At 39.7% G+C, this 27,828-nt stretch overlaps 1 protein-coding gene across 1 annotated transcript in view; it reads left to right on the forward strand.

Moving 5' to 3' along the window:
• The first annotated feature begins 762 nt into the window (after window positions 1-762).
• LOC129726846 (neuroguidin) overlaps window positions 763-27,828 on the forward strand; it is an 81,707-nt gene continuing 54,641 nt past the window's right edge. Inside the window, exon 1 of the mRNA XM_055683994.1 lies at window positions 763-1,426. Coding sequence (XP_055539969.1) covers window positions 1,418-1,426 — 9 coding nt within the window. The 5' untranslated portion in view covers window positions 763-1,417. The remainder of the gene's footprint in view (window positions 1,427-27,828) is intronic.

Here is a 27,828-nt window from a genome sequence, read left to right on the forward strand (position 1 = left end):
AACCAGTTGCATTGTTTTTGACGCTGAGAACATCTATATTTTACGCAAAACTCGCAAGAAAAAAAGGTTTCTGTGTAGATCAGCCTTGTTTAAAAATGCAATCAATCATCATAGTTCTAAAAAGGGGTTGTTTAGCTATATTAAAGTTTTTATACCATCTGAAAGAGCTGCATTTTATAAGCAAAACCAGATTTTGAAAAAATTTATATCGTTGTCCTTCGGTCTTTAAATCACGATGAGAATTCAATAATATCAGGTAGTAAAAGTATTTTTCTAAATGACGCTTCGATCAATTTTACTATACAAATGTATAAGCAGCTGTTATTATTTAAAATTAAGGGCATCCTTAACAGTGCGCTACTATTTAAGTTGTTATGGCGACTGTGTACAGCGCGGCTATTTTACGCACTCACCCGTTTTCACACTGGCCGTTGCTATCGTCTCTGTTTGACGTTTCGTTCAGCATAAACCTTTAGCAGCGCTGTTACCGGGCAGCCAAATTTGTGAGCACTATGCTTCCCGGAGGCCCGGCTACTATTTCTCTAGCGCGTTTAGCAGCGACCGGTACGGTACGGTATGAAGTGATGATAGAGCGCTACCAAACGGGGTATAGAAGCGCACTGTTAAGGATGCCCTAAGGAAGAGCTTTATTTCACCTTTGAAATCTTTCAAGTAGTAATTTCACCAATGTTCGTTTTATCATGCGAGTACTGTACGGTACGTAGACAGCTGTCAAACATCCGAGCATTATGTTATTTTTGTTTTTGTACCCGGTGGTTCGTGGATTTAGCAGCAGCGTGGTTCGTCGCATGTAACGTGAAATCGGTCGCATCCTGCATCCTTTCGGCGTGCGTGCATTTAGCTATTTATATTCCTGCTGGCGAGTAGCCTGTGAGTATTGGTAACCGTCAGGACTCGGTTTCGCTGTGTATGTATGCAATTGTCGCGCTTATATGCACACGCCATACACGCCGAGATTGTATATTTCCAACTAGGGGGAACAATCCGTGGCTAGCATCGGCCGTCGTTTCAATTGCTGTAAAGTTCATGTGGAAGCTAGACGCGAAATTTCGCGAGTACCGCTATCGCGTTGTTTTTTATCCAAATATTGCCAGTGCTTGAGGCAGTAATCGAAAGTGCGTGACTGTGACTTGCTCTGTGAAGGGATTAGTGAAAGATTTGCCTACGTTTGGCTCAGCCGGAAACTCTGTTGCGGAATAGAGCTTCTTATTCCTGCGGATCGTGAATGCATTAGAGTGGCTGCCCACGGGATCGAGTGTGTGTGGAAAGTGGCAAGACAGTGCCTGTGAGCCAAAGAGAGCATAAAGTTCTCGCTGCAAAAGGGGGAAAAGTAAACAAAACGCAACAGCGGCGGATTCAAAAGCAGCAGCCAAGTACAAACGGGAAAGGCCAGAAAATGGTACAGGTAAGTTGCACTCAGGTTGTTAATGCCGCGAGTTTTCCTGCTTCCTTTCGTACGGCTGTCTTCCACTTCCAATGCTTGTTGCGGGTTTATACCGGTGCTCATTAATAATAGCGCGTGATGGATTCCGAAGGACCGGCAGCTGAAGGAGCAAGATTGTGTACGTGTATGTATTGCTGCGACGAGTTCTAGCAATGAGTCAGTCAAAGAGGGGTCGGGGAATTGTCTCTGCAATCAAAACGGTTTGCTTGGAAACAGGGGGAATTGGCAGAATAGGACGAGTTTTTTTACGACTTTAAATGCTTATATTATCCTTGCTGTATTGTTTGATTTCTAGGGTTTTTTTTAAATATGCTGACGATTATTTACGATTCACAATTGTTTATTAGATATTGGACCTTAGGCTTTTGCAATGTTTTCTCCTAAAAATATTTGACTGGTTTTTAAAACAACTAGTTGTAATAATATTCATCCTTCATTGGTATTAAACTGATAACCAAAAATGTTGTGGATATATCAAAATTGCTAATGACCATTCTTTTCATCAAATCAAATTCCGCATCAAATTTGGTTTTCAAAAATACCGTCTGAGAAACCCGGAGTGCATAAAATTTGTTGATCTGATGAAACGACACGTTTGGTCCCTAAAAAAAACTCAGTGACTAAATCTAAAAAGGCCTAGATCTGCAAGATTTTGTGTGTGTTTTATTATTAAAAATTGTTCAAAATGTTGAACCATGTATGTGGAACGGTTAGATCGGTATTCCATTTGAAATTTGGTTTATAACGATTGTGCTTGCTCTAAATGAGAAGCAAGAATTTAAGTTAAATTTGGTAATATTTCTTCGTGACGATAGGAATACAGTAGTTCAAGCAATATGACTATTTTCTGGTGAATAAAGAAGGAATACTGTTATGTTCTCCAATAGAATCTAACGCTATTAGATACAAAATGATTGTTTAAAATGCTCAGAATGTAGCTATGAGGAGAAATATTATTTATAATAGATGAACAAATAAAAATTAACATTTATATTATACAAATTCTATATATGTACCTGCCTCATATGTGCCTATATACTCTGTGTGCTACTGTTACTATATGGAATGATGAACCGGAAGAAATCGCAGTAAAGTATCAATCAATAAATTTTACATCAGAGGACATTTTTTCCAAAAGTACTGGTAGTTGTTTTTTTTTTTCTGATTTTCACCTACATTCGCCTGCATTTCCCTTAGCAACGCTGATGGAACATGTCAGAACCGTACACAATACCGCGACACAGTCGGTCCACAAATGGACAACGCAAAGGGGGGCTACCTTAGCCCCGTTATCCAAAATCGTTTTTTTCTTCTGCCTTTTTTGCCAAACAGCCAACCTTTCCATTATGGCCCCGCTTCGCGATTCGGCCGGTGGGTGGGTCCTGCCTGACAGAATTTTTATTTAAACACGCCAACAGGACCGGTACCATTCTCTCCAACCCTGCAATTTGCATCCGACCAGCAAGCAGCGCGGAATACATTTTCGCTTCGCCCGTCGTCGATGTTGCTACTGTTTGGATTTGGATTCCTCAATGTGCTGATCCACTTCACTTGACCACCGAATACGGGCGGGTGGTGTACAGCATCCGGCCAGGAGGGAGGGTACCAGGAAGAATGGGATTGCACGGGATAGAGTGAGAGAGAGAGAGAGTGGGATGATTTTGAAAGTGCCAACCAGGATACATCGAGCGCGCACTACCATCGTGTAGCGTTATGCGCTATATAGTCCGGGATGGGGTAAAAAAATTGGAAATCGTCAAAGCGACTGAATCCGGCCGGCCTCTGACAAGGACACAGCAGCACACGGGATTGACCGGAGAAAAAAAAGCTGGCTTTCGAATCAATTCTGCTACCAGTGCGTTGAGGGTTCATTTTTTGTGGTTTTAAAGTTCAATAGGAACTTTAACTTTCCTTGTTGAGCTTGAAACACGCTAGTTCAACAAGTTATTCTGTGTTCAAATATCTGCTAAGCTTTCTGACAGGTTCAAGGAGTAATTAGAAAAGCATTGTTCTATTTGGTTAACAAATTCATTGTTTGTGTGATCATTTCTGTGGTGAAGTTTTTTCACTTTGGAAAACTTCCTATAGATGAGAAAAAACTTTGCTTTGCAAGGGAGCATCTGTATGTGGTTTACTTCGTCCTAATACAAAACAATTTGATATTATTGAGGCTATTATCTTCGGTCAAAATTTATATAATGTAACCTTTGTACAATATCATAATGTAATCTTTATACAATATCGTGATGCTAGGTAGTATTTATATCATTCTGACTGTACTAATAGTATTGTTTTTTTTTTTTTTTTTTTTTTTTTTGTATGGACCCCACAGCGACCAGTAATATTTTGATCCTTTGGGCATTGTCCGGACATTTTTGCTGTTCGCACATATTTTTGTTTTTTTACCTTTTTGTAGTGTTACTTATTGAGAACTAACTTGCGTGTCAGTTACAGTGCTTTTGTCTTCTTCTTCAAACTTAGACCTACTTCCTGCCTTATCGACCATATCATATCCTCTTGCAAGCTATCACTCTAACAGCGTCTAACGTGCTACAGTCTATGATATTATCGGAGCTTTAGACCAATGGTTATTAAGTCTAGAGGAAAGTTTTGTGTGGAAGAGCTTGAGAATAAACCCATACTTAAAAGGCCTTTTGCCAACAACTTGCTTGGTTCTACTAGGATTCGAACCTATCACCACCCGCTTGTCAAGCGGACTCTGTAACCTTGTGGCTACAAAGCTCTACTGTAATAGTACTCTAATAGTATTGTTATTAGTGGGAGAGAATTGACGATCCTAATTTTAAAAATTTTATCTTCGTTTTTGGATGGTGCGGAACCACATCTATATTGTGCGAAATAAGTGCAACTGTTGATTAAGTTTGAAATCAGTACAACGAATGTGTGTTGGAAATAGCGTATTTGAATATATTTGACAGCTCTCAAGTTCTACACATAAAAATTTTCAACCAGGTGTTAGTATCGTCATGATGATTTGTACTGCTATTCAGGCCTGGATTTGAGGGGGGGGGGGCAAAGGGGGCAAATGCCCCGGGCCTCCCGGTTCAAGGGCCCCCCCCTAGACCTGGGGCGACCTTTTTTTTTGCTCGTCAACTTCCAGAACGTTACCCTTAAATGTTTTAAGAAAACAGGGCCTCACAAACAAATTTGCCCCGGGCCCTCCAGCGCCTTAATCCGGCCCTGCTGCTATTGGTACAGGTCGGACTGGATTATCTAGAGAAAATGATTCGATTATCCTGAGTCATATATTTCTTTTCAATTAAGAATTTTGTTTATATTTGTGATGTTTGTTTTTATATCGATTCTATATAGAAATGCTTAATTTCGATGCAGTTTTCGATACTTTCATGATTTAAGTCATTTAGGAACATCATGGAAACAATAACAATTAGAAAAAGATTATGTTTGTTAAAAAATGATTGACGTAGAACTACAATATTTGTTGCAATAAATGCCTCGTTGTATTCGAGAGTGACTGTTGCTCTCGTTCCATAAAAATTGTTCCAGTTTTAATATTTTTTTTAACTGTCATTTTTAATTTGGCTGAAACTTGGTATAGAAGTTTCTTTGGGTAAAAGATGCTATTGGTTTGATTTTTTGGAACACGAGCAATTGAAAAATGCAATTGAAAAAATGCTATTGAAAAATGTTATTCTGGGAAGGTATTGATGATTACAAATATTTTCTAGCCAAAACGGTTTGTTCGTTCGGTGTGACGTCTTCGGCAGAGTTGTAGGTAATATTTTTTTCTTTTCGAAAAAAATATTCTTTTTTTCTAAAGTTAAAAGATAAATTAAAAATGAATTATTTAAAAAAGCTAATTTTTCAAAAATCTATTTTTTTAAATAAAAACTACAAAAGATTACCTAAACAATGGAACCGGTCCAATCATAGAGAAATCAGGGAAAAAAGTTATGATTTTTGAAAAACATCTGCACACATTTTAGAAAAATTTCGCAAATTCAAATAGATTCGAAAAATGTTTACAAGTTATGCAAAAAGTACCGTCTGCCGGGGTGAGATTAAGCCACGGGGGTGAGATTGAGCCAAAACGGGAAATGTTTGTATGTTACATTACTTGAGAATTCTAGAACTTAATACCTCAAATTCAATTTTTTATGAAACATGACATATTTATTCACAAGCGGGGGCCTAGAGTGGTTGGTAACGTCTCCGCTAACCACGCTCGACGCCTGGGTTCGAATCCCACCGCCGACATAGGTGTCGATGGTTGTGAGGTGGCGTGATCCACTCACAACCAACCCAGCTGGTCTAGATTCAATCCTAGCCGACACCGGGAGATTTTCTGAGGCGAAAAATCTCTGGGATCACGCCTTCCATCGCATGAGGATGTAAAGCCGTTGGCGCCGGTCCGTTAATCAACGGGTCGTAAGTTAGGGTCCTGGGTGGAGTCGTCTCCCTGGGCGTCGGTGATTGGCACAACAACAGTGGCGGAACTAGACCGACGGAAAATAAGCGAGAATAAAAAAAAATATTTATTCACAACTTCAAATGGAATATAGATAATATCAGTGAACTGTTTCATCTGAATAATGTTTCAAAGTACAGGGTGAAAAACATGCGCAAATAACGTTATCCAAAAATGTCCCAGGCAAACCAACCCGATCACGAAATCATATCAACTTACTGCTCAGTTGGTACGTTAGGATGTCGTCTCCAATGTATTGAGGAAATATGATGTATTGAACCTGTGTTGGTTCAGAAAATAATGTTTTTCCAAACTGTACACTATTCGAGCCCTTTTGGGGTGAGATTGTGCCAAGCTACAATGAACGGTACAGTGTGCGGAATTCAAATATTCACGACAAAATAATATCAGTATACATCAAACACTTGCATTGTTTACATAGGGTGTGTTGTCTATTTGAAATAATGACTAAAAGCTTGAGAACAGTAACAGTAACTGTTAGATGGAAATTTACAATTATTGCTTATGGAATGTAACAAAATTTTGTACACCAATTCTTTATAAACTGATGACTTTTAAAGCGAGGAAGGAGGGTTGTGGGTACGTTTCCAGCGGTTTCGAGATCTCCATTGGAATATATAGGGGTCAATGACACATAATAGTTGAAACGAAAAGTTTTCTCAGGCTTTATGTCCTGACGTTTTCCCTTTCTAAGCTACCTGGAGACGCCACTATGTGTATAGAGACTGTCTATAAGCCACGTTCTTATAACTGGTTACTCCTGATATCAATTTGATCCAGTCATACATTTTTCTATAATTCATATGAAACGTAGTTTCTGGTCAACCCCCTACAGCCTCTTAATAGTCCACGTTGTTTATGGTCGTCCCTATACTTACTGTTTTATCATGTTATTCATGTGAATTATTCGTAGATACACTACTGTTCATTAAACAGGTTTTAAATTCAAAATTTTGTTTTTGGTACAATCTCACCCCATAGAAGGGGTGAGATTAGGCCAAAGTTCATTTAATTTTAGCAGAATTATAGTTTATTGTAACTTGATAATATTTGCGGCAGTCGTTAACTTAACATTTAAGTGTGCATTGAAGTGATTTGGATCAAACTCATTGCCTAAATGTGGGCATTACAAGCTAAGGAACAAAAACGTATCCTCTTTTGGCACAATCTCACCCCGGCAGACGGTAACAACAAATATTTATAAATTGAAAAAACAAAATTGCCCACGGAAAGTCTGCATCTCACAGACAAATATGTAAATCTGGAATCCCTGATTTCTACTGCCTTTTAGTTGTTCTATCGCTTGCAGTTTTTTACCTTTCTGAATTCAAAATCAGATAGATTTCCTGATAGAGGTCGCATGCTATATTTGATGCAGAAGTGTAAATGTCCTTATTCCATGTTTCTCTGCGGCATTTAGATTGTTCTGGTAGTGGCCAATGCAGTCTGTATTCAGAAATATGTCTTTTGTATGATTCCTGATTAAAAATTCTGGAGATAGAGGTATCGCATGGTATATTTTGATCCAAAAATGTAAGTTTTCCGACTACGGGTTCCTTCAGGGCATCCAAGTTGCTCCGGAAATGGCCAATGGAGTCAATATTCAGAAATATGTCTTTTAAAAGATTCCTGATGAAAAATCCTAAAGCTGTCGCAATCCTGAAAATGTCGCACGCCTTATTTTTATGCAAAAATGTAAATGTCCCCTACTACAGGTTCCTCTGAAAACTTCCTGATGGAAAATAGCCATTTCTCGAAAAGTTCTTGGCCGATTCCGGATCTAGATGAACCATTCGCTTCAGAAATGGTTTCGTCATCTATGCCAATGACGCAAAAAAGCATTTTCATCATGTAACCCAATACCAAATCTATTGAAATATTAGCAGGTTTGACATGCCTACATCCGGTGACTTATGTCACATTTGTGGTCAGAAAATCTAACTTTATGAGTTTTCCAGTTTGATGGTGTTAGAGTCATTGAAATCGAATGATATTTGGCAATGCTACAGCTTTCGAATTGAATCAAAAATTTGCCTATCCTACTTATTTTGATTATCTCCCGTATACGTCAAAAACATTTATCTAGAGCTGATGAAATAACTCTAAGCAGATAATATGGTGGTAAACTTTTGGTTTCTGTTCATCATCTCGATCCTGGAAACACCTGTATTGGGTGATATTCGGTCATGTTCGGCTGTTATCCAGAAACCGGAAGTTTGCTTGGAGTTCAAGATGGCATGCGGAGTCAATTTCTGGTCTCTAAGCGAAATTTTGGTTCCGGAAATAGCCATATTGGTGGTATTTGGCTAGGAACCTGAAGTCGCCATCATAGAATTTAAAATGGTGTCTGGGGTCAATTCTCGGTTGCTGTGCATCAACCCGGGTTTTGACAGTACTCGTGTTGGGAAGTATTTGGTCACTTTAGGCTGTTTTCGAGAAACTGGAAGTCGTCATCATTTATTTCGAAATGGCGTGTGGAGTCAATTTCTGAACTCCGAGCAAAGTTCTGGTTTCGGCGATTTACATTTTTTGCTGTGTTCCAGAAACTAGCATTTTCCTTCCTGAATTTAAAAATGACGTCTGGAGTTGATTTTCAGCTTCTGTGCATGATCCCGATCCGACCGATTTTAAGGTGTTTTCCGAAAAAAATGGTTGAATTATTTGTTTCATTCGTATGGGATAAAGGGTAGAGAGGGTTGTCAAACCATCATGGGAATATTTTTTGCTCCCAAAAACTAACACGCCAAGTTTGGTTCAATTAGTTCGATTAGTGGATAATAGACTTGTACAGAAATCTGTGTTTCAATTGTATGGGAGCCCTCTCTCCCAGAAATAGAAAGGGTGGAAATATTTCTTGCCCTCAAAAACCTTCTCATGACAAATTTGGTACCATTTGCTTGATTAGTTCTCAAGTTGTGCAGAAATTTGTTTTTTGTGTTAGCTATATAATGTGCGTGGTATGTCTATAGCGTGTGTGTGCATGTCTATAGCATGAGTGGCTTGCTATATAGCGTGTGTGGCTAGATGTCTAGAGCGTGTTTGGCTAGCTATAAAGCATTTGTATGCATATCTAGAGCGTGCGTGGCTAGCAGTAAAGCGAATCAAATTTTCATTTATAGTTGATTTCAAATAAATCACCTCATGTTAAATTTAAATATCACAAAAAATCATTCAGAACTAAATCAAAGATTTGCCATGTTGAAAAAACAAAGTTCAGTTGTCAATAAATGGCATTGCCAAACATAATTAACCTTATTTGACTTCAGCTAAGCCTCAAAGTTTACTGAGTGCATTTAAACATTTATTTAAAGAAATTTTGAACCAGTGAGCCTGAATGACATAATTTTCCGCTAAAGTCCTACTATTTGCAGTAATTCAGGGCCGGATTTGGGCGTTGGGGGGCCCGGGGCAGATTTTTACGTGGGGCCCTTTTTGTTCAAAAAGTTTCGACGAAAATTTGTACTACGCCTTCACAACCGCTGCACACTGGGAAAAAATAAATCCGAATTCCCACTAACTAGAAGCCGCTGGGCTGGCAACCTGAAATATAGCATTTCTAATGTGAAATTGGTCGATAAAGCGATTGGTAATATTTTCATTCTGTGCAGGGCACGTGAAAGGGTCTATATTTCTCAATATACGCAAAAATAGGGTGGAATGGAGCAGAGTAGACCGTTTCTCGTGCCCTACTAAAAATGAAACCATGTTCAATCGATTTGTTGACTAATTTTACATAAGAAACGCTGTATTTCAGGTCGTTAGCCCAGCGGTGATTATTTAGTGGAAATGTGGATTTCAGATTTTTCGCTAAATAATCGCCGCTAGACTAGCAATCTGAAATTTAGCATTTCTTATGAAAAATTGGTCAACAAATCGATTGGTGATGGTTTCATTTTGGGCAGGGGACTAGAAATGGTCTATTTTGCCCCTTTTTACCCTATATTCGCGTATTTTCTGAAACATAGACCCTTTCCCGTGCCCTGCTTTGAATGAAAATATCCCCAATCGATATTTATTGACCAATTTTACATGAGAAATGCTATATTTGAGGTTGCCAGTCCAGCGACTTCTAATTAGTGGGAATTTGGGTTCATTTTTTCCCAGTGTGCGCTGGAAGGTGACGAACAAAAAAAAGGTCTTCACTTCGTCTAGGGGGCCTCTCGAGTCGGGAGGCCCGGGGCATTTGCCCCTTTGCCCCCTCCTCAAATCAGGGCCTGCAGTAATCAGTTGTGACATCAGTTGTACACTACCGCAAAATGCAGAAAAATGTTCGTATTAAACCTAGTTATCCGGGAATGCACTTTTTGCCCTCGTCTATAACCTGTTCGTAGCCACTACTGCCTTAATTAAGATAACTTAGTACAACTTGATACAAAAGACAACTTCAAAATAATTCAATTTTATTCTTGTTTTGGATACAGCAGCAAGTGAAACCGCATAGCTGCACATAGCTTCTGCTGTTGTTCATTGCCGTTACCGGTGCCGGCTATAGAGGTAAACGTCATCTGGAGCAGAGAGACCATTACATTGATTAACCCCATTGAGTGTATTCCCAAACATATTGCAAAAAATACATTGACATGAGACAGGCTGTCGTATTCTACGTTAACTCTGCGGTCGTGTCTTATGAACAACCTCTTCAACTATTTTTTTAGATTTTTCAGCATTGGGCGAAAGTGCCACTACGACAGGAATGTTTGTCTTTTGTAGCTGGCTCCGATTGCTTTACACAGTTTACAAAATACTCGAACTCATCGATGGAGTTGAGCTAGTCAATTGTAAGCCTGAGCCCCTAATCGGAACTACCTTGTTGATGGAACCAGTGACCGTTTTGGGATTGGTCTATACCTGGTGTGGAGCTCAGAAGTAAATTCCGAAGAAGTTCATCACGAGTTGAACTAAGAAGTTCATCACGAGTTGAACTAAGTAGCTTTTTAGTAACCGCAAGATTGGGGTAGATAAACTGTTCAGCTTGTCTGCAACCCTGCGCATGTTACCAATGAGATGCTATTTCTAGCATTTCCCATGTATTTAGTTCGCCTTCAATGGTGGATGTGGAGGTACCCAGAAACGGTTCAGGTCTTTGTTTTGCCTAATTGGCTTTGTCGGGGTCAAAGTACCCTTACTTTGTTGAGGTGGGAAAGTTCTCTGAGTGTTGCAATGCACTCTCAGACTAGTCTGGTAACATATGTGGCAGACTTTTATACCATTAGTGCACCCAGACTGTCTGAAAAGTTGCGCTTTAGAAATATCATAGCTAATATGCATATTACGTATACGGGTTCGCCACAGAAGGCAGAATCACAAAAGGCAGAAGCACGAAAGGCAGAATCATTGAAAACAGAACTCTATGACCGTACACACAAGGCAAAATATTTCAAAAGGCAGAATTTCGAAGGGCACGGAAGGCAGAATCACTGGTAGCAAAACCTGACTCACGATAGCCAAGTGCATGATGGCAAATTGGTGCGAAACCTCGTCACGGTATCAAAGCTGCTGCTCTACATTTATTATTTAATATTATTAAGTAACGCAAGCAATGACTAGTTTTGATGGGAGGTGCAAATCAAGCCTAATTATTAGATCCGAAACGCGCAAACTGGTTTGGCTCAGGTCCTTAAGACTCTCACGACATCGCGGGAAGTCATTACTCGATGTTAGGTATAATTACACTAATCTCAACGGCTTGTTGGTTATAATTAACATAAAACAATTCATGCGGCGAAGACGCATAATCAAAAGCAAGGAACCGAGGCAGCACAAAGCCGCCGTGGTTTCCGCGGTCCAAGACGGCCGCCAACCCGCCGTCGGAAGCTGCGGCCTATCGCATACAAACGACTGATCTACTGGTTTTCTAGGATTATTCAAACAGATTTACTTCCCCTTAGTTAAGTCCGAACGAGCGGTAGCGAGTAAGGACAGCATACACTTGGACAATAGAGTCGGCCAAAAACCGCGGGTGTGTGTTGTTAAAAAGAAGATAGACCATTTTTTTTTCTGCCATTCGTGCTCTTTGTGATTCTGCCATTCGTTATTCTGCCTTATTAAATATTCTGCCTTTCGTGATTCTGCCTTTTGATTTTCTGCCTTTCGTAGGAGACCCGCGTATACTTCTGCTTTATACTTGGTCCGTAGCTCCTTGATCCAGTCTGGGATCCAATTTTTGAGCCAAGCTATCGCCTTAACTATAAGAGACGTATCTCCCAATCTTCCTCCTCGAAATCATTTCTTGGATCCAACTCCTTTATGTTGTAGATCCGTGTAAATTGATGCAAAGGACCTGTTATCGAAAGGTCTCTCAATATCAAGAAAAACGCAGCCCGCTGTCTTTTTATATTCAGTGACTTCTCCGGTTTCAGTGGGTTTACTTTGTAAATAAGCATATTGATGCTTATGCAGGGGTAACTTCTTTAGAAAATCGCTGCGGATATAGTTATCCGTAATTTTTCCCACCAACTTTAGGAGAGTTGAAGTCAGACTTAGGTCTAAAGGTTTTGGGCAATGTTTTGTCGCGCAGTTTACCGGGTTATGTCCCAAAGTAAAGCTGACTCGAAAAAGGCTTATTAGTTTGGACATGATGAGCCCGTTTGATTCATGCAGAAAGATTGGTAAAATGCCATCCGGTCCTGGAGACTTCCCAAGCTCAAAAGAGCTTAGTGCCCAGTTGATAGAAGTCTCCGTGAACAGTCGACGATCGAGCACTGCGGAATCACGTGACGTTATGCGTCTGAATACAATCTGTATCTCTTCAACGTTCGACTCGTCAATGTTCATAAGAACATTCAGTGTTTCTTTGGCTGTGACAGTCTTACTTCCATCTTCATTTTTCAATTGCCCAACACCATTCGTACGATTTTCGGACATCGCTTTTTACAGCCGCGTCGCCTCAGGCAGAATTGAAATGTCTTCACATAATCGACCCCTGGCCCTCCTTTTGGCTTTGCGTACCTCAGCGTCATATTTTGTGATGCTCTTTTTATAGGCTTCCCAGTTGAATGTGATTCCAGCCCTGTTGAACAAGCGTCTAGCTTGTGTGTTGACATCTGAGCTGCCCGAGACTGCGTGGTGCGCGTTGACATCGCTTGTTGATGCATCGGCAGTAGCGCTGTGACTTCGGATGACAGTATGTTATCCACGTCCTCCGGGAAGTAAGCGGAGGGAGCGACCATCTCTTGTGTGCTGTTAGTCGCTGGGACTTCCACTGCAATGGCAACCAAATCCCGTTGGACGAATTCTGTAATGGAAATAAATTTAATATTTTGTTCAACAGAATTGCAGTCCTAGAATTTGACTGTTGGTTGCAATATTATAACTTACCGTTTGCATTGGTTAAGCCAAAGATCATGATGTCGTGGACCCATGATTCCTGGATCCATGCTACGGATAGCTGATCCTTGGTGAATCTCCTGCAAAGAACACTAGAAGCGCTTTTTGCGTGATGGAGATGACGCAGCGTATGCTGCTCACGATGTTGACGCCGCGTCCTACATCGAATCTAGTTAAGTTCCAATTGGCGGACGGTTGTCATCAGCCGTGACCTGGGTAGGATTGTCTGCGTACCCTCAGCAACAAGCTCCCGTTGCAGCAGACGGTAGGTGACAGAAGTGCGACTCTCTTCTTCTCAGGAGTGTAGTGTCGCCAGTATTTGCCCCATTTTATATCATCAGAAGAGTGGCCTGCCTCATCAACTTAATCCTTCGGATAATATTGCATGGGAATACATGCTGGGTAAAATTGGAAGAACGAATGGTCACACTATTGAAACTTTCAAGAAATTCTTGTTCAATATCACTGAAAAACGGTCGGTATTGTTTCCAACTGAGCCGATTAAGCTGAGTTCTTCGTGAAAGACGTCCACAATACGTGCAGAGGCACATGAAGGTGATACTACTGCATGAAAACGGTCGGCCTCATACTGCCAAAGTCGTTGAAACTTACATCAAAACGATGGGGCCATATTCTCTAGATATTGTACTGTCCGAGATCTTGGGCGTCATTAGTCCATCCATACACATTAATTCCTTCGAGCCGGCCTTGGGGCACGGTGCTGATAACTGCCAAGAGTGCGTGTACTTCGCAGCGTTCCATGGTATGGTAGTCCGAAGTACTATCTTGCACCGCAAAGGTATCCATCGAAGACGAAGTACATGAGAGATTCAGGAGCAGAGAGTGCTAATCTCCCCCGTTCAAATTGGCAGTGATAAAATCGAGGTGGCCGACAAGTTCATGATCACTAGTAACCGCTTACAAACGACAACAGTCAAAACCTCATATTAAGGCAGGAAATCGCGTTATATCAGACTCTGGAGAACGCTCCGATTGCGTAGAATTTGTCTCCGTACCAAGTTCATTATCCACAAGACATTGATTAAACTATTAACAAGAGTGATTAAACTTATTAACTGGTCCTCTACTGCCACTCTTATTGGATCAACCGGACCAACGAAAGGCGTTTCGTAACATCTGTGGTAAGTGCAGATGAACAATGAAACGTGGAGAAGGTGAATAAACCACGACTTGCGTTGGATAACAATAATACTACCTAAAAGTTTTTGGAAGTAACTTTCACGGTGTATGATCAGTTTTTCATTACATTTTAAGTACTTATAATGCGTTAGTTGAACTCTGTTATTATAAGCTATTAGCTCATTCAGGCTCATTGTTCCTGTAATTTCACATGTATTATGTCATTGAATAATATGGACTTCATTTCCATACCTATTATTGGAATTTCGTCCTGCGTTTAAAGCCAAAACTAGTCCAACTTTTCTTTATAATCGTTTCTCAGACGACGATTTTCGCATGTTTATTCGTTTGGTAGCTGTAAGTAAGTAATGAATTATGGAATGTTAGTCTGATTATCAGAAATGGGCTAATCTTGCCAGTTTTCAGTGGATAAAACAGTTTTAAATTCATATTAAAATATTATAATACTTTTCCCCGGTCGAACCCAGCCCGATGCGCTCGCACCATCGGGACACTAGACGGATAGCAGCAAAAAAAACCGAGTTCGATGCCGAATCCCGCGTTTTGGTATATAGCCAACGAGGGATCGAAAATATCACATCAAATGGAAAGGATTTATTCGTCCTCTGAACTTATACTGTGCTATGGCTGCAACGGCGGCGCACACTCACCATCGCCGTCGCATCGGCCATCATCCAGCGACATTTCGTGAATAAAGGACGAACGCGATAGAGATGAGAGGATGCTACTGCTGCTGGCCGTTGCAGATGATGAAAAGTTTTTTTTTCTACCTTTTTCCGCCAATGCTGCTACTGCTTCTGTTGATGTTGTTTTTGCGCTCAAATTCTGAGTTTTTGCCTTTCGCGTTCGGAAATGGTATATAATTATTCCGAAAGTCGACTTTTTGATCAGAACATTCGGGAAGCCGCGTGCAGCATTGATGTTATTTCGTCGAAATTGAAAAATGGTGTGTTATTAAGGCCTATGTATTGTATAACTACTGGTGAGAAAGACATCACAGCGAGGTTTTTTCGCTGTTTGATTTGAAATAAAGTATGTGTACATTCGTTGGTTTTTAAGGTTGTTGAAAAAACAACTTGAAAGCCTATTTTATTAGATGTAACATTAATGAAACAAATGTTTTATTCCTCTTGAAACGACTTGACATTACATTGGGCACGGTGAGAAAGGTTTACGCGTTCGCTGTTAGGTGGATTAGTGATGATTTTGTTTTTTACTTTCCACTCGCACTATTCAGGTCTCTTCTTCACCCACGCGTTTCAACTTCCGCGAGTTGTTCTGCTAATATGCCTATACGGTAGCCACGTGGTTGCTATACGGTGCGCCAAATTGAGATAGGAATGGGGTTCGCTCTTCGTTGACGGGTTAGACGCTAACGAGATGCAATCCAGTGTTGCTAGCGTGCAAAAAGTTTAGTAGCAAAAAGCAACCGCGTCCATTGTAACGATCATTTCGAGTTTTGAAACATATCTTGAAAATTTGTTTCAAACGCGTGTTCTAGAAATTGCCGGCAACACTGTAGACCACTTGCTCGAACGCCTGTATACAGGCAAACCGATGAAACGGTACACTTTCTAACAAGCATCACGCTCTAGTTTTACGTTTTGCAGGATTCTACGCGAGCATCCGCGTGTGGAATGAAACCGTAGAAATGGGGAGTTCGCATAGAAGATGCTTTCAATTTTATGAATGAACTATCTTCAAGAAGTTTCAATGCGAGAAGCGGGAGCCATTGGTTTATCCTTAGTTTTGGTTGTTACCGGCGAAAATGTACACCGTGCAGCGACGAGGAAGTCACACGAACGCCAGACCACGCGTCATCGGCTGGGACTGAGTGCACGGTCGTTGCATCGCGAATCGTTTTACGTTCTAGGGTGGCAGTTTCGGGCTGTGTTATTTTATTATGCGATCAATATTTATAATTTTTTTCTTCCTGTTCAGTTCACTTGGTCCGGTAGATCCTGACGAAATCCGCTCGCTTTTTTCATTCCGCGGTAGAATGGGAAATATGCATTTTTGTTTGCGTTTCGTTATATGCCACCCGTTGTTGCCAGAAGGATGCGCGACCGTGAGGATATGTGTAAGTATGTGTGTATGTGTGTTTGTGCGAAGCATTGTATGCATACATTTTTTGTCCATCATTCAATTTTAATTTATTTTTTTTCAATCTTTCCGCGCAGTTGGAATGTTTGCGTAGTTCAATAATAAATTTTCATGGAATATTTTATTTTGAAACGGGTCGTACCAGGCTCGGTTGCGAATTGCATAACGAGTTTTTTTTCTTGCGAATAAAATGTATTTGGTCAGCGATGGCGATGGAATCTTTTCAATTTGATTTTAATAATGGATTTTTTCGCTGATAATCACTTTAACGATGTGAAACTCGCATATACCTGGAGTGTACCGCCCAGTACAGCACATATACTAGGAGAAGTATATGAAATAAAAATGTAATTTGGAAGTGCTTGCGTGCTCGCTCATGATTTTATTGCAAAGAAATGTTATTGGTTAGTGTGCGAAGCTTTTTAGTGACAATTCAATGTCATTTCGAAATGATCAATCCTGGTTGCCGAAAATATATTCCGGACAAATATTTTGTACTGGCATCTTAATCTTGATATTTCACTTCTGAAATATCAGTTTTCGATCTCTATATATATTTAACAAGCTGTCCCGGGAACCTTTTTATTAAATGATTTCAACCACTCTAAATTGATTTTATCTACATCCAAAGATTCAACTTCCGATTTGTTTATAGTCTGCAAATGTATAACGAATCGGACATTAGATACGTTCAAACTCAAAAGAAAAATGGTTTAAAATGATTGGTTTTATCGAAATAAGAACATCCCTGCCTTTCAGCTTTTGTACATCACCTCGATTCTAAAAATACCCATATTGGATGACATTAGGTCATTTTTGGCTGATTTCCAAAAAAACACGTCACTTTGGATTTCAAAATGGCATCTGGACTCTGAGCGTTTTTCTGGTTCCGAAAACATCCATATTGGGTGATATTCGGTTACTTTGGGGGCTGTTTCCCAAAAACCGGAAGTCGCCATCTTAGAATTCAAAATAGTATCCGAGGTTGAATTTTAGCTTCCGTGCATCACGATTACGGAAATACCCATATTTGGCCACTTTCGGGTGTTTTGCAACCCCCCTCCTTCCAAAGTAGGGAGGGGTGTCAAACCATCAAAGACATATATTTCATCCCCAAAAACCTGCACATGCCAAAATAGTTCGACATCCCGCCGTGTAACTATCATGAAAGTATTTTTTTCCCCCAAAAATCTTCTCATGCCAATTTTGGTTCCATTTGCTTGATTAGTTCTTGAGTTGTGCGGAAATTTGTGTTTTATTTGTATGGGAACTCTCCCTTCCTTGTGGTCCCCGTGGCTCTGTGGTTAGCGATGTCGGTCGGCTAGCTCTCCCGCACGGTTGTGTTATCGGGTTCGATTCCCGATCGAGTCGAGGATCTTTTCGAGCTGGAAATTTTCTCGACTCAGCACTGGGGCACGGTGTATCGTTATACTTATCCTACACATACAAAATGTGCCAAAAACAATATCGATAACGAATTCTCTCAACTAATCTAGTTGATCGGGACCGCTATTAGCCCCAAGGCTAAGCGTGCGATATTGTTGTTGTAACTCTCCCTTCTAGGAGAGGGAGGAGTGTCGAACTAACATGAAAATATATTCTCCTCAAAACCATGCCAAATTTGTTTGCATCTGCATCATTTATTCTGGATTCATACAGAAATTTGTGTTTCATATGTATGGAAGCTCCCATTTCCAGAGAAGAGAGGGGTATCAAAGCACCATAAAAACATTTCTTACCCTCAAAATCCTCCACATAGGGTAATCGCTCCATTATTCATCTCAACAGCTTGGTGCACCTATATTCATCTTATTTTTCTCATTTGTCCAATTTACCGTCAAATTCCTACAAATTTTTGAATATTTGCTTCTCGATTTTCTTAAGTGGCTAGAAGTTTCACGTTGAAAATATGGTAAAGTTCGACGATAAATTGATCAAAAAGGCGTGATGAGATGAATAAAGGAGCGGTTACCCTAGCTAGTTTGGTTCTATTCACTTGATTAGATTATGAATTATGCAGAAATTTGTGTTTCATTTGTATGGGAGCTCCTCCCTTTTAGGAAAGGGAGGGGTGTAGATCAACAACAGAAATATTTCTTGCTCTTGTGAACCATCACACACCGAAAAATAATTTCCAATTCAAAATGGTGTCTGAGGTCGATTTGTGGCTTCAGTGCATTATAACGATTCCAGAAATTTACATGTTGGGTGGTATTTGGTCACTTTCGGCTTTTTTTCAAAAACCGGAAGTCACCATCTTGGATTTAAGAATGGCATTTGGAGACAATTTTTGACCTCTGAGCTTCATTCTGGTTCCGAAAACACCCATATTGGGTGTTATTCGTTCATGTTCAGCTGTTCACCAAAAACCGAAAGTTTCCATGTTAAATTAAAAAATGGCGTCTGGAGTCCACTTTTGGCTCCTGTGCATCATCGCGATCATTTTAAGCTATTTCCCGGGAAAACTGGTTGAAATATCTGTTTAAATTGAGACCTCCCCCCTTCCAGAGTGACAAACCGACATAGAAATTTATGTACGATTTGTATAAGAGCCCTTCCTTTGAGAAAAGGGAGGGGTGTCTCACCTTAACATGCCGAATTTGGTTGTACTTGCTAGATTGGTTCACGAGTTGTGTGAAATTTGTGTTTCATTTGTATGGGAGCTTCTTTTTCAGAAGAGGGAGGGTGTCAAACTACCATGGAATAATTTTTAGACTTTAAAAACTTTTTCATGCAAAATTTGGCTCCATTTACTTTATTGTAGAGTTTTGTGTTTCATTTGTATGAGACCCCTTCCTTACGGAAGAGGGAGGGGGGTTGAACCACTATGGACATATTTGTTACCTCCAAAAACATTCACATGCCAAATTTGGTTGTATTTACTTGATTAGTTCTCGAGATGTGCAGAAATTTCTGTTACATTTGTATGGGACCCCTCCCTTCCAGAATAGGGAGAGGTCTCGAACTATCTTAGGAACCTTTCCCGGCCCCTAAAAATCTTGTTTACAAAATTTCATACTGATCGGTTCAGTAGTTTCTGAGCCTATAGAGTAGTGAGGGGCAAAAGTACGCAGGGGGTATAAGTACGCATTGGCCTTTTCGAAGCATACGAGCAAAATAAACTGGCAACATTGTATTAATTTGCAGTATTATAACGTCAGTTAATCACACATGTAAACACATAAGATTCCGTTTCAATGGGGCGAAGCTATGAGGAAAGTTGTGTTTTGAGCTGTTTTGATCTAATTTTCTTAGTTTTGGGAACTATGATTGACCTATTCGGAAACTACAGAAACTCGAAAACAACAGAGCCCAAAAAACTCTTGTATAATTGTGGTTTGTAGGGTGAATTTGTTTTGCCGGAAATATTTTGATATTTGTCATAAAACTCAAACCAGTTGGAAAACTCATTGTGGGGCAAAAGTACGCATAAACCGCGGGGCAAAAGCACACACTAAGTGCCATTAACCGTAATGAAAAAATGTATTTAATAACGATGTTTTTGTACAGAAATTACTCAAAAATAACTAGTAATATGCGGGCCTGCTCCGAAACTGAAGAATATTATGGTTTCATGGTTTTTTAAATGGAATCTTAAAACCTTTTCAATAGTTTTGTTGATATGTTTTCAAAATGGTCCTTCCGGAATAGATAGGGGCTTCTAGAAGCCAAAGAAACGATGAAAGATACAAGGCTTAATACCATCCAATATTTATTTTTGCAACTGGGATGATGTCCACAGATCGGAAAATGACCCAGACGCCATTTTGAATTTCAAGATGGCGACTTCCGGCTTATAGAAAGCAACCTAAGATGGTCGAATACCCTCCAATATGTGTATTTCCGTAATCGAGATGATGTCCAGAGACTGGATAACGACCCCAGACACCATTTTTGATTGCAAAAGGCGACTTCCGGTTCCTGGAAAACAACAAAATTTGATCAAATACTGGGTAATATGAGTATTTTCAGAATTGGGATGATGCTCTGAGACCTTTAAATGACTCCAGACGCCATTTTGGATCCCAAGATGTCAACTTCCAGTTTCTAGGAAACAACCCAGAATGGTCGAGTACCCCCCAATATGAGTATATCTTAAAATCAAATGACGCCCTGAGACTGGAAATCGACTGCAGACGCCATTTTCAAATTCTAGATGGTGACTTCTGGTTCGTCTGGTGTCGCATTCAGGTTTCTTGGCATCATACTCATATGCGATGGTATTTGGTCAATTTTGGATGTTTCCAGAAACCGGAAGTCACCATCTTGAAATAAAAAATCGCGTTTGGAGTTTATTTCTGTTGTCTGCGCATCATCCCGATCCTTGAAATACTCATATTGGTATTCGTCCATTTTAGGTTGTGTTCCGGAAACCGGGAGTTACCATCTTGGAATTCAAGATGGCGGCTGGGATCGTTTTCAGGTCTCTTGGCATCATTTCGATTCCGAAATAACTCATATGGGGTGGTATTTGGTCAATTTTTACTGTTTACCGCAAACCGGAAGTCACCATCTTTAGTTCAAAAATAACGTCTGAAGTTGATTTTTGATCTCAGAGCATCAATACGATTGGGTGGTATTCAACCATTTTTGGTTGTTTTTCGGAAACCGGAAGTCCCTTTTTTGAATCTAATATGGCATCTGGTGTCGTTTTCGGGTCTCTGTTTATCACCCCGGTTCCGAAAATAAATTTTGTTAATTTGTTTATATGGCCTCTAGAAGCCCCAGTGGAATCTCTTCTGGAAGATCCATTTTTGGATATATCATCAAAACACCCAAACATATCCCCAGAAAATCGAATTTCCGGAAGTAAAAAAAATATTTCGGAGCACCGCTCTAACGCAGCTAGAAAGAATCAGGGCAAAGCCAGCGAAAAACAATTAACTTTTTTAAGAATAGTGTAATAAATCCACTGTTCATACAGTGCGAACTTTTGCCCCGTAAGCTGCGTACCCCGCATGCTGGGTTCGCATCTGAGTATTTTTTCTAAAAAGTGAAATTCTCATGCTACAAACAAAATTCGAAAAACTCTGGCAATACATTTTGAAGGCGAAAGGTTCATGTACCGCTCAGAAACAAAATCGAATCTTATGATAATTGTTTGCAATAGTTCTGTTGCAAAAACAATAAGGTGCGTACTTTTGCCCCTCACTACTCTATGGATCAGACAGACAGATAAACAGGGCTGCATTTTGTATGTTTAGATTGTTTCTGTTGAGTAAATATTTCAAATGTTCTGCGTTAGAAGTATTGCTGTTGTTTGTTGTTTAAGTCACATGCTTAGCTCGATTCTTTGTGCACATAAGCGGGTTTGATGTGAGACTACGGGTGATGTTACTGTAAATCATATTCAACTCAGATTTTTAACACTATCTAACATTCACTTCGCGAAGCGCTGTTTATAACAATGGATGTTTACAACTGTACGGGATAACGGTGCTGCCGAAATAAGTCAATCTTATGGAAAATGTGTCGACCGTATGATTTTTACTCAATTTTGATCTCGTAATGAGAAAACGGTGCATAATGGGGCGACTCCAAACAAACGCTGGCCAAGCAGAAAAATGTCTCCAAATCAAGGAGAATACATGGTGTCAACATAATTTTGGGACGCTCAGCCCGAATTTGGCATTATTTTTGCATGAAAATGCATATTTTTGACGCCAGAGGAATTTTAATGCTTTTATAGATTATATGAGGAAATTTTTAGAAAATAAAATGTATCATCTCTGTTGTGTTCATTTTCAATGAAGTTTTAATATCTTCAGGGAGAGTTTCCAAGTTGCCGTTTCTAATGTCAAAATAATAATTCATTATTTGGTCTGCAGCAATTACCTGGCTATTTGTTATGCCATAGTTTTTGTTTAAACAATTGTTTTTACGTGTAAATGGTATAATACAAACTTAAAATATTTAGATTTTGGTACTCAGTGCTGGCGATCCAAAACACAAACAATGATTAGTTTTTGATACTGCGTTTATTCTCGTAATATATTACGATAAGATCATATGTTATCTAATGATAAGGATATATTCTCCTCTGAATGGCAGACAATATTTTCTTAGACTTCATCAAGATTCAAGTTACTCTTGAGGCTTTAGCAAATTTCGTAACATTGCATTTTTTTCAACAAAAACGCTGACTCAGTATACTTTAAAAAAGCATAGAAAATTCAAATTTTGTCGTAATGTTCTAAAAATTTGGATTCTGGAACTTCAATAGTTGGAAAAATATAATTTAAAGTAAATTCTGATTTTCAATTTTGAGTCGATGGCCAGCGATTCCCCACTGTGCGGTGGTGGAAATTAGCATGTCATTAGAATTGTATATATTTTAGCTATCCAACAAAAAAATGATTATTTCATTCCGTAGAGATGCATGAAGATAAATATAATTTAAAATATTGCACTTTTACTAACACTGTGCTACTTTAAATCAATTTTTTTCTTTCTAACGTAGTTTACAGATCGTGATTTTATTTGAAGAAGCATATGAAGCTTTAAATCAATAAAATAAAATATGTCTAAATATTTAAAGATATACGTTTCAGTTCTTGTCACATTCTTTTCCTATCCCGTGTGCGAATAAACTAGGGTAGGGAACGGCTTAAGCAGTAGCGCCTATTTTGATCAGTCGAAGAAAACAGGCCTCAAACTCCTGCATTTTGATCAATATCGACAATTTCAATGATGGAAACGAAAACTTTGATTGTCTAGCTGAAATACCGTTAATCACAAAGAAATCTGTGAACAATTGCAATTGAAACAAATCGACCTATATTGCAGCCTTTCAGGAACCACTTCTCGGGTGCTGAAAAAAAACGCCTGCAAAACAGATGGAAACTGCTTAAAATAGGTTCGGGGTGATTGGAATAGTGTCCTTCGATTGGTAACTTTGATTGATTATTGTTAAAGTTTGCTAACTTAGTTTTACTTCTGAAAACAAGTTCTGACAGAGAAAACGATAGAGAACAGATTGATATACTACTGTTTAAGTTTCACCCAACACATTTCGAGTATTTCGTCTGAATACAGAGGCGGTTCCTAAAGCTGCTTAAAATATGTTCCCTACCCTAATACCCGTACATCAGATTGTTTTTTTTTCTCTCTATAGAGTCAGAACACTGCGTCCAATAATTAGAACTATTGTTGTATGTTCCGTATTTGATTTTTATTAGTCAAGTATTCTGTCACAATTAAGGTGGGATGGACATTGTTTGTAATAATACCCGATCCCAAATAGGATCGACTCGTGTTTTATGCCGTCTAATACCTTACTATGGTCCCAATACCATATTACGAGGGGCTCTAGTAGTCCTTTTCCCAATATTGACTTCCTTTGACTAAACAATGCTCCATAATCGTAGAGTACATGTAATACCTACCCGAGCAGTGACCGGTCAACAGACCCGATATTATCCAAAGATCTGTTTTAGTGAGATTGAGTAAGATTCGAGCTTTTCCTGCACTCGGTTTGAAAAATCTTTTGGTTTACTGCATTTATTCGTCTCGTTCCAGCTCTATTCAATCATGGACATTTTCCAAATTCTAAGATTACTTCTCAGAGAACATCTAGCGACTCTACAAAGGGGTTCCGGACCACAGAGCTCGGCTTTTTCGTTGACTTCAATGACACAATGGCCGGGCATCCAGTATAGAGTAGCTTCGTTCCTACTGGCCAATGGTCCTACTGGCGAAAGAATGCCTCCCCACAGTAGCCTCGATACGTAAACCGGATGAATTGAAGATGGAAGAAACTACCCGGACGAACACATACGATTCGCATAGATTCTCTAGGATTCCTCACATTGGGTTCGTGAGCGTCCTTGGAAAGGATTTCTGAAAAAAGAATCCTCAGGAATTCCCTGTATATGGCTCTAAGATTCTTGAATAAGAATTCTGAGTGGGAATCCTCCGGATCGTGTTTGCGATTTCTTCCACGATTCCGTCACCATGTTAATCGGTATCCTGGGGATTCTTACTCAGGATTCTTTACGTGTTAGTAAGGGTAGTAACATGTGCGAAACATTCAACAGTAGGTGTTTTTACCTGACTGAATGAATCGTATTGCTTTTTAAGTAACAAATTTGTTACAAAAAGGAGAATTTTTCGTTATTGCTCTGGAAGTAACAAGTAAATACTTTGCAAAGGCATATGAAGTTGGGCAGAATTTTTTTTTTGCTAATTTAACCGATTATCTGTATGTTTTTAAGGATTAAAATAAATATTTCGTTCAACTTTTATGGAAACATAAGTGTTCGTCCGGGTATGCAATAACAAATGTTGAATAGGTACCAGCGCACATAGGGGTATTTTAGGAGAAAAGTTCGAAGAAAAAACTTTTCTAGGCATATGACCTAACGTTAATCTACTCAAAGTTATTCCATTTTTGAATTTCTTGAATATTTTTCTGTAGAGTGGCTCTAACTCTAAAAGTAAAAGTTTTTCGCCACGAACAGTCATCGGGCGCGGACGCGTTTTCATTTCGCTCCGCAATTAACTTGTATTTTTTTTTTTTTTTACACCTTGACGGCGTCGCGAGTGCACGTAAGCAACAATTTATTTATTTATAAACAATCTTTGACCGTCGCGCTACCGCGTGTATCTAACCTTTTCTCGACAATTCGTACTCGCCGCGTAACAATTTGTAATCAGTGCTATGGAAAAGTGTGGCATAACCAACTGTACTTCGACCGACAACCGTTTCCTGTGAAAATGCGAAGGAATATGCAAAAGGCACTTCCACGCTGCCTGCGTAGGAACCCGTAGAAACCAAGAAGAACTACTGCGTTCATTTATGCTGCCCTTATGCATAGAATGCCAGGAACAATTCATGGACCAACTCCAACTGAAGAAGCTCATCCAGCACCAGAAAATTTTAACAGAAAGTATTGAATCACAGATCAAATCAAATCATTCAATAATCAGTCAACTTCCTAAACTGACTGTAACGCACGACACACTGGACAGTATCAATACACTGCTTTCTGAATTGAAGACGGAAATCAAAAAGTTAAATATCAACACAAACAATGCGTCGGCAAAAACCATAAATCGCATTTCGACGCTGTTCGGCGAACTTGGCCATGACTCCATATCGGACATATCGGACATTATCAAAGAAAATCGGCAGCACACAAAGAACATACAACAGCACCTGGAAAAAGCATTTACTAATATAGAATAAAAAATTGACAATATGGAACACCAATTAGAAGCTATACAAAATAAGAAAACAAACTGCAGTACAACGGCGCAGGAACTAATCAATGAATTAAAAGCGCTCAAAGAATCGAATTCACTCCAGCCAAAAACAGACAATCATCCCAGTCTGGCTGAAGGACTTCGCCTTTCATTGCCACTTCCAGAATCGGACTCAGAAGAACACCGTACTCCAAATTTCACATCAGGCTGGCGCCTAATTGGCAATAAAAAAGTATGGAAACGCGACTGGACTGAATATGACGCAAGACAGCGTAAAAGACGCATGCAGGAAAAGCAAGCAGAAAAGGCCGCTCGTAAACGTATGCAGCAACGCAAACGTCAGCAGGAAAACTCAAACCCTATCAGCATAAGTAACAACACCTATAAACACGGAATAAACTATTTCGCCTGCAACTCAAAAAAAAAAACTCAAATTGCTGAAATGCCAAAACAACCACTACCCTCGGACAAAGACCTCCTGGCAGCTGCACGCGTTCAATTTGCTGGGCCGCCGAATTCAGACATAACATCAAAATTTATAAATTTCCAAAAAGGCGAAACTATCAACCCATATCGGACAGAAAAAAATGCAACTAACAATGAAAATTCTGCACCGGCTCCTGCCAGCAACGCCAGCACACAATCAGCACCGCAAGACAGCCAATTTGAACTTGACCCCATGGGTCCACCAATCGTCCGACTTACGCAGCAATCATCGAATGGCGACGAGCGCTTTTTGAAGGCTAGACTCCGCGACCCAAAAGTAATGCATATTACACGCCTATATCTCGCATACATGAAGGACCAACCATCATCTGTATGCGTAGAAGGAATGACACCAACCAGTATAAGAATGCTTCTCGCATCCGAAGGACTGCCGACATCTCCAGAACAACTCCAACGCGTCTTTATTGAAGTCCATCAGGAATATGGACTCACGCCAGCCGAAGCAGTAGCCGACCTTTAATCATATCGTCATTTTTTATCAAATGAACGCACGCACCGTCTTCAACAACTTCGCGAAAGTGTAAATAAATTTAGTACAAATTTTCGCAAGTAAGGACGCCCTCTTCTGAGGCAGAACCATTATATTTTAACATAAGTAATAACTTGACTAACACTTCTTCGCTTCCTCGACAGAATGCGACTGAAATTCTTATCTATTGTCAGAATTTCAATCGCATGAAAAGCCCAAGCAAAATGAAAGAAATTCAACAAAATCTATTGTCATCTTTTAAAATAATTTTAGGAACTGAAAGTAGCTGGGACGAAAGCGTAAGAAGCGAAGAAGTATTTGGAAACAATTATAATGTATTCCGGCACGATCGGAATTTGTCTACCAGTCAAAAAAAGTCAGGCGGTGGAGTCCTCATTGCCATTAATGTAGACTTTACTTCTGAAGAAATAATATCCGACAAATATATAGAATTTGAACACGTATGGGCCAAAGCATTTATTGCTGGCCTTCTTCTGTTCCGTGTACTTTCCACCGGAACATGCTCATAAACATTCGTATGAATTATTTTTCAAAACTCTAGAATCTATTATGTCTAACATGAAACCAGAAGTAAAACTGCATGTTTATAGCGACTTCAACCAACGTAATGCAGACTTTATTGTAGACATTGAAAATGAATCTATCTTACTCCCAGTCGCAGGCGAAAACGAAACACTGCAGTATCTTTTTGGCAAATCCATCACGAATGCATCTTTCAACTTTCCATCACGAATGCATCTTGACAGTAATGTAGGACAAACTAGTAATGAAATATGTAGTCTTTTTGCCACTTTTTTTCAAGAAATTTACACCACATATGAAGAAACAGATCGCGACCGCGAATACTTCTCGTATTTTCCTGAATTTTCGAATTCTTTATCTGTCAATCAAAGCTACGAAAGGTCCTGGACCTGACAGAATAGCTCCAATTTTTCTCAAAAACTTGGCAGAAGAACTATCTACACCCTTAACGGCCTCCCACTCCGTGGTGGGACCAAGAGTGCTCCGATGTCTACACGCAAAGATCCGACGCGTTTAAGGCCTACCAGACGGGAGGTATACCTGGCGACTATTTACGGTATTCGGAGCTTGATACCAAGC

Source organism: Wyeomyia smithii, chromosome 3 (genome assembly GCF_029784165.1).
Source record: "Wyeomyia smithii strain HCP4-BCI-WySm-NY-G18 chromosome 3, ASM2978416v1, whole genome shotgun sequence".
Classification (NCBI taxonomy): Eukaryota; Metazoa; Arthropoda; class Insecta; order Diptera; family Culicidae; genus Wyeomyia; species Wyeomyia smithii.